General features: G+C 36.5%; 1 protein-coding gene and 1 long non-coding RNA gene across 4 annotated transcripts in view; one reads left to right on the top strand and one right to left on the bottom strand.

Moving 5' to 3' along the window:
- The window catches only part of LOC126623107 (nuclear pore complex protein NUP160-like), a 78,619-nt gene that overhangs the window by 64,398 nt on the left and 1,589 nt on the right, over positions 1-12,632 (bottom strand). For all 3 annotated transcript variants that reach the window (XM_050291912.1, XM_050291911.1, XM_050291910.1), the window contains exons 4-5: positions 12,458-12,534; positions 12,282-12,365 (exon numbers count right to left, since the gene is read on the bottom strand). In XM_050291912.1, the coding sequence (XP_050147869.1) occupies positions 12,282-12,365; positions 12,458-12,534 (161 nt within the window). The remainder of the gene's footprint in view (positions 1-12,281; positions 12,366-12,457; positions 12,535-12,632) is intronic.
- LOC126623130 (uncharacterized) lies at positions 7,927-10,790 on the top strand. Its single transcript, XR_007623638.1, has 4 exons — positions 7,927-8,042; positions 9,906-10,080; positions 10,255-10,334; positions 10,438-10,790. It is a non-coding gene; the product is annotated as an uncharacterized LOC126623130 (long non-coding RNA).

Raw genomic sequence — 12,632 nt, 5'->3', positions numbered from 1 at the left:
TTCACCTCGCACGCCGTCACTCCACCTCGCACGTCGTCGTACGTTGCGCACACGTTTCTGGGAATGATTGTCATGAAGCCATCGCTGGCGATGAGGTGGGAAAAAAAGAGGATCGAAGTGGGTGAAACACCACTTTATTGTAAGTAACCTACCTTTTTCGAAGTGTAGATATGGGTTTAGGTTTTCGGATTTTTGAATTTTGAATTTTAGGGATTAGGGATCTGTGAGTTCTAATCCCATTTTTTTTCTACGGTTTCTGGAATTGTGTTTTGTAGTGGGTTGTGCATGTGGTTTTGTCTTCAATCGTGGTCCCCATGGTTTTGTTTTCACCTTTTTTTCTACGGTTTCAGGAAAAAAGGTGGAACTGTATTCATGGTCCCCATGGTTTTGTTTTCACCTTTTATCCTCATAGTCCTACTAGTGTTTTCACCTTTTTCCCCACGTGCCTCCAGGATTTTATATTGTTTTCACATTTCTCCTTGACTTTGCAGGTATGCCTGAATTATTTAGCCTTAAAATTAACCACGGTGGGAAGTGGTCTGAAAGTGCATATACTGGAGGGTTTGAGGCTTGGTTTGATTACATAGACAAAGACTTCATGCCTTTTTTCGAGATTGATGAAATGGTTAAGGAGTTAGGATATGATGGGTTTATGTTGTATCACTATAGGATTCCTGGGATGTCATATTTGGAGGGATTAAGGCTTATTGAACGGGACCAAGATGTGGGTGAAATGTGCAAGTATGTTCCAGGGGTTAGGGAAATAGAAATGTACATAGAACATCTAAGTCCGAAGCAAGCTGCCTTGAAACATAAGCTTTTGATGAATCTAGATGAGAGTGCCATATTAAAAAAAGGTGTCATTATAGAAGATATTGAGGAATTGAGGGTGGCAATTTCGATTATAAAGGGAAGTGGATCAAAACTAAAGAAGGGTAGAGCAAAAGGGGGTGCGGATGACTTAGAAAAACGGCTATGTCTTTTGAATGACATAGCCTACAATGGTGATGATGAATAAGAGGCTGAAGCAACTGAGGGAGGACAAGGAAGTAGAGATGAGGCTGAAGATGCTCCTTTCAATGCTGATAATGAAGGTGATGAAGATGATAAAGGTGATGAAACTGAAGAAGGTCACAAAGCTGAAGAAGTTAATGAAGGGACCGAAGTAGAAGCTAATGAAGGTAAAATTTTTGAAACATTTATTTTTACATTTTTAATTTCAGTATTCAATTATTTTTGCAAAGTTTAGGTTTTTAACAAATATGCATTGTTTGTGGCAGTAAATGCAGAGGATGACACCAAAGATAGTGAGTTTGTGGACAGTGACTACAGTTTGGAAGAAGATGATCGTCGTGCAGTAGATGATACGGCTGTAGAAAGTGTCGTTGGAGATGCTAAAAGGGGTGAAGGGGTTGGGAACCAACATCCAGAAGACGTTATTGATGCAAGGGATGTACAAGATGTTCCCCTAGATAATGCGAGACAAGACTTAGATGGCCTGCACAGTGTTGACAATTCAGGTTCAGAATGTGATGATAAGGTCATATACCCTGAGTTTAACGAAGAAGCCGACATGGATGATCCAAAGTTTGAAAAGGGATTGAAGTTTAGAGATGCTGCACAGTTGAGAGAGGCAGTGTGGTCTCACTTTATTAAGCATGGTGCACCTTTTATTAAGCTAAAAAGGAATGAGAAATGGAAGATTAGTGCAAGGTGTGAGAAAAATTGTCCATGAAGATTATATGCTTCCAAGATGTACAATGAAGATTCAATGCAAGTGAAAACCTATGTTGGGAAACATGAATGTCCGAGGATTTGGAGGCAAAATCGTAACTGCAAAGTGGCATGGCTTGTGAAGAGGTATGTGGACAAGTTCAGACTCAACCCAAGCATGCCCATCACTACATTTATAGAGACAGTGAAAGAGGAAAGAATGGTTGAGATCCACCTCAAGACAGCCAACAAATTGAGAGGAGAGTGTTTGAAAATCCTTGAGGGGAGTAACATGGATCAACACAAAGTTGTGGGAGTATTGTGATGAGCTTAGGAGGACAAACCCAGGTAGTACAGTTCAGATGAAGGTGCTGCCCTATAATGATGCTCATGTGATATTTCAGAGGATTTATATTTGTTTGGGGGCTTGCAAAAATGGATTTAAGAATGGATGTAGGCAGCTTGTAGGTTGGATGGTTGTTACTTGAAGGGAGTGTTCAAGGGCCAGTTACTGTCTGCAGTGGGAATGGATGCAAATAACCAAACTTGGGTTATTTCATATGCTATAGTAGAGCTCGAGAACAAGGACAATTGGGTTTGGTTTCTGGAACTGCTAGATGCTGACTTAGGAATTGTGAACCAGCGTGGTTGGACTTTCATTTCTGACAAACAAAAGGTTTAATACCAGCTTTTCAGAAGGTGCTGCCTAATTGTAATCATTGGTTCTGTGTTAGGCACTTATACACCAACTACAAGGCATATGGGTTTAAAGGGAAAGGATTAAAGGGTGCCTTGTGGAATGCTGCCAAGGCAACAACCATGGCTGATTTTAGAGAGAGTATGGCTGAAGTGAATAGGTTGAATGAAGAAGCTTATAAATGGTTAGAGAAAATACCAGCCTTGCATTGGAGTAGGTCACACTTTGAGACACACTCAGTGTGACGTTCTCTTAAACAACCTCTGTGAGAGCTTCAATTCTTTTATCCTAAGGTCTAGGGACAAGCCTATTATTACCATGCTGGAAACTATAAGAGTTTTATTGATGAAGAGGATATAGTTGAAAAGAGATGCAATGAGAAAGGATAAATGAGCTATCTGCCCAAAAATCCAGAAGAAGTTGGAGGAGTACAAACTGAAAAGCACACACACTATAACTACATGGTCTAGAGGAGAAAATTTTGAAGTGGATGAAGGCAGAGGCAATATATTTGTGGTGGATTTGAATGGGTGCACTTGCTTATGCAGAATATGGGATTTGACTGCATACATGGTTGCTCGGCCATCTATTATGCAAGGAGACAGCTTGAGGAATTTGTTTCCTCTTGGTACAAGAAGGAGAAGTACTTTGAAGCTTACGAAAACCTGATTCAACCCGTCTAAGGCATGAAATTTTGGGAGTGATCTGAAAACAAATGCATTCTTCCTTCAACTTTTAAAAGGTAACCGGGGAGATCAAAAAAGAGGAGACATAGGAAGGGTGATGAAAATGAATTCAAGTTAAGCAAGAGAGGGCAAAAAAGTGTGAAGTGTAGTGTTTGCAAGGCCTCGGGACACAACAAGGCCAGATGCCCTACCACTTATCCTCCTCCAGCTGGTAGAAAAGGAAGAAAAAGCAACACAAATGAGGTATAATTTTCATATTTTTTGTTGATTTTTCATTTCTTAAGTGAATTTTTTATTGGTGAAGTGTAGTATCTATCACTGTTAGTGCTAATGCTATATTGGTTCATTACTTAGGCCTCAACATCTAAGGCATCACAACCCTCTCAGTCATTGCAACCATGTACTCAGGAAGCTCCACAACCTTCATCTCAGCCAACTCAAGCCTTTCAAACCGCTTCAAAGTCTATTGCAAGAGGTCAGAAAAGGAGGAGGAATGTTCCATGATGCTGCTTTAATGCTTTAGGTTGTTTAAGGGTTCATTTTGTTATAGTTGAATATGCCCTTAGTTTTTTTGGAAACAACTTTCCTATAGATCCTTAGTGTTTTGGACAGAGTTCAATTAGTGTTTTAGACAGATCTTTAGTGTTTTTGGAAGAACACCTTGACCCAAGTTGTGGTCTTTTGATGCTTTTGTGTGAATTGGAAGGTGTATATTGAACTTTGTTATGAATTGAAAGTTGTTGACAATTGAACTTTGTTGGTAGTTAAAATGATGAATTTGCAAATTTAGAATTCAAAGTTTGTTTGGAATTGAATTTGCAGACTTGGAACACAAAGAATTTGGCTGGAAAAAATTTGCAGATTTTTTTTTTCAAAAAATTTGGCAGGAAAATGTAAGGTACATAGTTATATGGGAAAAAAAATTTGGTGGGAATTTTTTTTTTTTTGAATCCCTTCTCTAAAAAAAATAAAAAATCCACGTGGCGCCCAATAATTGGCCACATGGGCGCCACGTCACAGTTAACGGGAGACTTAACAGTTTGACTAACGGATGATATTTGATTTGGGACAAGGGCATTTTAGTAATCATACTAGTTTATATTCCGATTCTGCTGAATTAGTAAACAGCTTTATGGAATTAGTGGCATTTCTATTCCGATTCTAGAACATTTAAGTAAACAACTTCAACAGGAATCCGATTCTGACACCTCATCATTCCAACTCCTCAATTCAATTCCTCATATTTTCATTACGGTTACGTAAACGCGCCATTATTGTTTTGCTCCTTTCGTTCAAAACCAGAACAATAGCTCCTTTATATAGACATAATAAATGTCTTCTTCAATAAGGATTATTAATCATAATTGGAATCTAGTTATGAATCCTACTTCAATTGAGAAACTAACTCCAATTGGGTAAACAATTTAATCATCTAAGACCATGAGGAAGGTATACCAAAAAATAGGATTGGTCCTCTTGACCAAACTCCCATTGATCGGACTTCCCATAACCACGCTCTTCTTGATTGAACTACTCATGACTAGACTCCCCTTGATCGAACTACTCATAAACCAAGACCCTCTTGATTAGACTTCTTTTGACTAGGTTCCCTCTGACCGCAATACCCATGACCAGACTCCATGTGATCGAACATCTCTTGACCAAAATTCACTTGACCAAACTTCTCTTGACCAGGCTCCCCCTGATCAGAACTATCATTGTCATTGGCAAAGGCGATTATAGACTTCTTTGCCAGAAAACATAGCTTATCTTCATCTTGGTCCAATCAGCATCAGACATACTTGCTGGCTTGCTCTTAACACCTTCTATAAAGCATGTCCTCCTATTGATTTCCACGTAACCCAATTAAAGCGGGTTGCACCCTCCATTCTAAACGGATATCAGCCAAACCAGGCTCTGATACCACTTGTTGAGAATGTCGCGTTTAAGAATGGGAAAAATAGAACAAACTCTAGAAATCGAAAACAAATAATCAAGATAAATAACAACAAGAATTTACGTGGTTCAGCAATATGTGCCTACGTCCACGAGACAACAACAATAATATTTCACTATATCAATAATGAGTACAACCAATATGCCAAATCTCTAGAACTAGGACTTGACTAAAAACGTGAAAGAACTAGAACAATAAATACACTCTCTTTTCTTCTCTCGCACACTCTCTTTTCTTCTCTCACACAATAGCCACTTTATATTGACATAGCCACTTTATATAGACATAATAAAGGTATTCTTCAGTAAGGATTATTAATCATAATTGGAATCTAGTTATGAATCCTACTCCAATTAAGAAACTAACTCTAATTGGGTAAACAATTTAATCCTCTAAAAATATAATTCCTTATAGACTTAGGACAACTTATCATGAGCTGGAAAAACCTAACAAGAGCCCATTCAGAATCTCCTTTATTGCCAATGATGTGTGCTGGTATTTCAGAGCTGTTTCTGTTCTCAAACGAGCGGGACATAGGTACATGGAGCTTGCTTCTCCAGTTAGGCCATCTCTAACCGAGGGATGGCCAGAGGGCTCGTTTAAGCCCTCTGGCCCTCCAAGATTCCCCAAGATATTAATATTTTAATGAACAGTACAAGACCATATTTGCCCCCGTCTCCAACCGAGGGCCAGAGGGCCAAAGGGCTCGTTTTAGCCCTGTCACAAAAAACCGTCTCCAACCGAGGGCCAAAGGGCCATAGGGCCAAACATAATTTATTATTTAAAAACTACAATTTAAATTCAAATCTAACGGCTAGGTGACGTCAACATGATGAGGAGTTATAGGAAAAAAAATTCAATTTAAAAAAATTCAATTTAAATTCAAATTCAAATCTAGTCGTTGGTTAATGTTATTTAATGTTGTTTCATATTGTTTAATGTTGTTTCATGTTACTTAATTTAATTTAATGTTGTATAAATGGCCTAGGAAGTTATAGGAAAAAAATAGAATTGAAAAAAAATATGAAACAAATTTTGTGAAATAGAAGTTATAGGAAAAAAAATGGAATTTAAAAAAATATGAAACAAATTTTGTAAAATAGAAGTTATATGAAAAAAAATATGAATCAAATTTTGTAAAATAGAAGTTATAGGAAAAAAATAGAATTTAAAAAAAAGTTGAAACAAATTTTGTAAAATAGAATTGAAAAAAAATATGAAACAAAATTTGATTCATATGAAAAGGAAAAAAAAAAGGGAAAAAAAGAAGTTTAAATTCATAAAAAAAAAGGGCCTAATAATACAACGGCTACTAGCCGTTATATTAAAAAACATTCAAACTATTAGTGTCGGTTATAACCGACACTAATAGTAAAACTATTAAAAAAAAAGAGAATCTCTTTAATGATGTCGGTTATAATCGACAGCAATAGGAAAACATTAAAAAAAAAATAGCCAGCCCGGGGCTAGCTGGCTGGCCGAATGCAGCCAGCCCTCCAGCCCTCCAGCCCTCTCTGATCCCATGGGGCCCTCCCAGATTCCAGAGCCCTCTGGCCTAGCCCTCGGTTGGAGACGGTTTTAGGGCTATTTTCGGCCCTCTGGCCCTCTGGACCCTTCGGTTAGAGATGGCCTTATGTTGATGCATTTCAAATGCATAAAGCAACTTACATACGTTTGACTTTGCTAATATATCTGAACAATCTCCCTGCATGTTTAAGATAGAGAAAAATTACAAGGACATAAAAATTGAAAATTTTGAAATACAGTGTCAGTATTCAATCGGCTTTACATTTAGATCATACCTTCCTGGCAAGCTCGTGCTCTACCTTCTCTATAAGACCAACAAACGGTAGCTGACCACCACAAAGAATCTGCAACAAATGAAGACGAAAGAAATCTTGTAATAAAAAAACCTTCATCGGAGATTTAGCCTCACTAGGACAATCTCACACAGACTACTTGAAATAAGTTCCATGCCACACGCATTACAGGAAGGGGTGTGCTATCCACACACCCCTTTTTACTTCTCACACACCCCTTGTTAATTTATGTCCGTTGATCTTCTTCATTTCATCCGATCCGACGGCCGAAAATTAGAAGGGTGTATGAGAAGTAAAAAGGGATGTGTGGATATCACACCCCTACAGGAAACATAATATTCAAATATTTTGCTAAAAAATATATATATAAATTATCTATATACTAAAGCTCATAAGTTCCATGCCACACGCATTACAGGAAACATAATATTCAAATATTTTGCTAAATATATATATATATATAAATTATCTATATACTAAAGCTCAGCAGAAAACCACTGTTCATCCTGTGAGAGCGAGCACTGTTCACCAACAGTGAAAGGCGGAGCTGCCCTTGGTTTCTGCCTTGGTTCCGTACTGTTCACACTTTGCTACAGTAAGAAGTCTGTTTTGTCCTTACTGCATGTGCATCTCTCATTCCTCCGTCTCTGGTCTTTTTTTTTTTTGGGTTTTGCTCAGCTTTTTCAGTACATGCTTTCCATGTGTTGATCATCGGCAGTGTTTCTGTTTAGAGGATTTTACCCTCGTTGCCCACGCGTCCATCATCTTTGAAGGTACCTATTCTCGACTCTTTTGCGTCATTCCGCTCTCTCTCATCTAAAAATCCAAAAGATTAGATCGCAGCTTCTCAAACTCTCCCTCTCTCGCACCGCCACCATCAGGCCGCAGCTGCTCCAAGGCTGGGTCTCCAAAAAGGTCGTTTTGTAAAATGCTCTCTACTTAAGGCAAGTAATTTGAAATTTTGGTCCTGTTTTTCAATTATTCTGCCCAATTTCGAATTTAAATCTATTTACTTTTTTTTTTAATTGATTTGGGGTTATTCAAATCAGCGATGGAAAAATCTGCCAAAAAACGCAAGATTTCGGTATTCAAATTATGAGTTCTCTCAGACTTCACAATTGTTGGATCTGGGTTCTCTTCAGACTTCACAATCTGCCAGAAAACTCAAGGTTCGTCTCTCTCTCTCTCTCTCTCTCACCTTTTTTTCAATTCATGATCGTATTTGCTTTGCATGAATGCTGGATCTGTTGCTTTATGCACTATATTTGCTGCACTTAATTTTGTTGTTGTTTGATTTAATGAATTCTTGGGAAAATCCAAGCTGAATGCCGTTTTGATTCAAAGAAATTTTGTACCCAGCAAAACTTGGCTGCCGTTTTGATTCGAAGAAATTTCCAACCCATGAAAGCTCGGGTTTCCTGGTGAGTTCTGCTCGGGTTTCCTGGTGAGTTCTCCAACATATTTGTTTTGGGTTTGGTTTTTGGGTTCTCTTTTTTTTTTTTTCAAATTTTTATAATTTTAATTTTAAAAATCTGGGTTAAAGAAATTTTTCTGATTTTAAAATTTAGCTATTGGATTGCATGAAATCAGTATTTAAAGAATTCTTTTGTATGAGAATGCAATGATGGACATTTTTTTTGCCCAACGAATTTGTGAGTTAAAGTCTTAAACTTTTGATTGAAATTTTTTAGAGCTTTTATCGTATTTGTTATCTATGCTGATGTTAACAGAGTGTTTTTTTTATCATAATTTTGTTTTATTTTCTGTTTGGCAGCTTTTGGTGTGCTGCGGATGTTGATTTATTACTCTTTGCATACACTTTGCCTTTGAGCTACTAAGTACGTCAAGGTATACTAACTATTTGACCGCATGTGTGATAGTTGCATTATTGTGAGGTTTTGAAATGTTAATTATAATGTTAAAAAACCAAAAAAACTGTATGGATGTGATCGTTCATTATATGCTTATAGAGTGATGATTATTGATCTTGATGCACATCAAGGAAACAGTCATGAGACGGATTTTGCCATCTAGGGATTTGAATATTTAACTTGACCCTCTTCTGGAATTCCAATAACTGTTTTGCATGAACAGGTTGAGTCTATATACTAGATATGTATGACCCTCGAATATATCCATTTTTAAGTTTCCTGCTCTTCTAATGTTCTAAGATGCAAGCTTTTTGCACCGAAGTTACCAGCTGTACTGCTGTAAAGGTCTATGAGAGCAGGACTCTAGCATAAACCAAGTATTTAAATCCACCTTTACTTGATCTTCTCTAGGATTATGAAGCAAGGAGAAACATTGACCAAAAGGTTGAAGTAGGTGAGCCATTACTACCAGACTCGCATATCAGATATTAGCGGTTAGGTTTGTCATATAACGAGATCTTTATTAAAAAAAAGGTCGTATCCAGTGCACAAGGCTCCCGCTTTACGCAGGGTCTGGGAGAGGTGAATGTCGGCTAGCCTTACCCCCATTTATGGAGAGGCCGCTTAACGAGATCTTTATTACCTGCTAATAATAAGTCGTCAAAATTTTCTCAATTATATGTTTATGATACGTATAATGAGGTGCAAAATCGTCTGAAAGCTTTTAATTGTGACGAAAAGAATGAAAGGTTTGATCCAAAAATTGTAGAAGATTTAATCATGTGCAAACATTTTATGAATGCTTGCATTGTCTTAAGGGTACCCAAAAGCAACCGATGAAATCAAAATTACCCTACAAGACATGCAAGATTGTGTTGCAATGTTAAATTATGTGCTTATATATATTGTATGAAAGATTATACTTGGAAGATATTAAAAATTGTGTTGCAAAGATCAATGTTGTTTCTTGGTAGTTTCTTTTTTTGTCAGTTGTTTGAAAGCACTGAAATTTTAAATTTTAATACGGAGATTTTGAGTTGTGGAGGAGACCCTTTTGAGATTGGGATTTAATATCTTAGTTAACACTCATTTTTCTTATATGAATTTATTTATCATAAACTCTAATATCTTCATTTTTTTTTTGTTGCTTTGCTATTTCAGGACAATTTACCTATACTCTTCTGATGAAAGATAGAAAGGACTCCTTCAACATGGAACATAGAGATGTGATTAGAGTTCCTACAGGGCTTCTATTTACTTAATTAACAATAACAATGATGAACCTCTTCACATTGCAAAGCTCATCCGTTCTGTTAACAGTTCTGGACGATTTGAGGTAACCAAGATCATCACTTCATTTCATCAATATTAGTTTTGGTAATTTATATTTTTATTTGTTTGAGCAATTAATTACCTACAAATCCAATTAAATTTTCACACAAAAACTTGAATTTTGTTTAGTTTTAATATTTGGGGTTGGTAATTTATATCATTGCTTTACTTTCTGCAGGAATTCTGCCCTGCTGGTTTTGGAAATCCCGAGTCATACTTCAACATTTCAACGATGACATTATTGAATCTGCCTTCAATGTAAGTTACAATTCTTAATTTTTGTTCTTTGCCCTTTACTTGATTTACTTTGTTCACATAAATTAATTAGGCTCTAATTTACAACTTTTAATTATTTGATCAGACCCCAAGAAAAGAGTTAAGAGCAGGACTTTAGACAACAAAGGGGCAAACAAAGGGGTCAAGGCATAGTCATGAGCTCCCCAAAAGAGCAACTTGAGGCACTATTTGGCTGATCACCTAGGATTGGTACCTGTAACCATTGCACATGTATAGTTTCTTTTTATATTACCTTGAATTGATGACAAATAGTGCTTTTTTTCTCTGCCACGATTCTTTTTGGTTCCATGATTTCCAGCATCTACAATGCCATCTCTGTCATAATTAATTTATTTACGCTTGCCTTCTATAAAATGGAATCCACGTTATGAAAATTGCCTTCACTATAAGAGTGTAAATTGTCAGGTTTTTTTTTTATATTTTAGAGATTGGCTATTTTTCAAGGTTTATCGTGAAGGTTGAATTTGCATGACATCTCTTCTTATATAAAGAGAAAAAATATTGACAAGAATTTTTTTGATTTGTTAAATGTTGCTCTTTCTTTATGTTCATAAGATAATTGACAAACTGGTTAATTACACAAGAAATTAACTACTTTTGGCCAACTAACCTTATTTTAATGCTTTAATACGCTACTTCCCTATTTCCAATCCTGCTTAAATATTGAAGAATGGCTATTGTTGCATAGTTGTATTGAACAGAAGCTCAGAGTAGCACCTGAGAATTGGAGGTGATCCCATCGGAGGCCATTTGCACCTAATGATTCTCAATTTCTTGAGTGCACCAATAAGTCATTTATCTTCATTTCTCATTGACATTTGTTTTCCTTGATAACATAGTTGACAGTGCTTTTAGCCTGTTATTATAATTACTGTTAACAATTACTCTTAGAGAGAGAGATGGATATACCAACTCATGCATTTTCAAGGAGTACTATAACAACATTATTGGAATTGGATAACAATACTTGCTATAACTTTGGTAAGGAATCGGTTCACAGTGTGGGGTTCATGGATTTGGATTTGGCATTCTCTGATATTAACCAAGGAATGGAAATTTTGATTGGTTTGACAGGTAATTTGGGTATGTTGTTTACATTTAACATTTTATAATTATGAGAGAAACCGAGATCATTGTATTATGTTTTATTAGCATTCAACATTTATAATTGTGAACCATCTTTGTATGTTTATCAATTTATTTTTTATGGTTTTCAGTTTCCTAAATGAAGTTTGACGTGTATGGAATTTCACAATTTATCTTCATTTGCATTCTTGCATTTGAACTTGCAAATCAGTTTATGCTAAATGATGTTTAATAATTTAGAGAAAATGTTTCAATTGATTGTCATGCAATGCAGTTGCAAACTTGATGATTTAGAATTAGTTTATCAATCTTCCATACAATTTCTAATCCTGCAGCAACGCACGGGCAGCAATTTCTAGTAAGTACATAATCAGTGGAAGTCGCTGAAGCTAAGAAAAAAAGGGTACTGACATAAAATCAATACATTATCGACAATATAGATGGAACGAACATCGTGCAGAGAGAATTTCTTGTGGGTATATACTTTGCAACTTAGTAAAGACAAAAACTGGAAAAGAATGTCAAAAGCAAACAAAAGCTAGTTTCAAGTTTGAATAAAAACCTTTATGGCACCATGCTCGTAAAGAACAATTATCAGACGCCTCAAGCAGATGTACTTGCTCTCCTCATCTGGGTTTGAAATTACTGCACAATATGCATCACTGTAGAGATTATGATCTAAAGTAAACTTGAAGACATTTGCCCAAAGTCGTCCTTTGATGGTACATACTGATTCGTTGACTGAGTCTCGTCCATTCAGCTCACCTTTTACACTAGCTTCCTCTGCCTGCTCAAGCGCAGCAAGAGCAAACTGACAAGCACCTTCGCTTATATTATATTGCTCAAATATCTGCATAGCCCATTGGTAGTAATGCAGTCTCCATGAGGAAGCTGATATGTCACCAGCTAAAAGGAAAGGTAAAATGAAAGAGTTAATAAAAACAGAAAAGCAAAAGGCACGATCAACCGTTTAAGATATAAAATTTAAACAAACTCACTGAAACCAAGATTTGGAGACCACGGTTCCTGAGGCAAACTCCGTAAAGCCTGGGATGTTCCTTTTCCAGACGAAGCTCTGAATAGAAAAATTAGATATCAATGTTCACTAGAAAACAATGAGCTATTCCCAAGTGCAAATGATACAATTATGAGTGAAAAATTTGGGCAATTCCC

The sequence above is a fragment of the Malus sylvestris genome, chromosome 5, assembly GCF_916048215.2.
Source record: "Malus sylvestris chromosome 5, drMalSylv7.2, whole genome shotgun sequence".
Lineage (NCBI taxonomy): Eukaryota > Viridiplantae > Streptophyta > Magnoliopsida > Rosales > Rosaceae > Malus > Malus sylvestris.
Note: the sequence above shows the minus strand (reverse complement) of the source record. Positions and strands in the feature narration are given on the sequence as shown.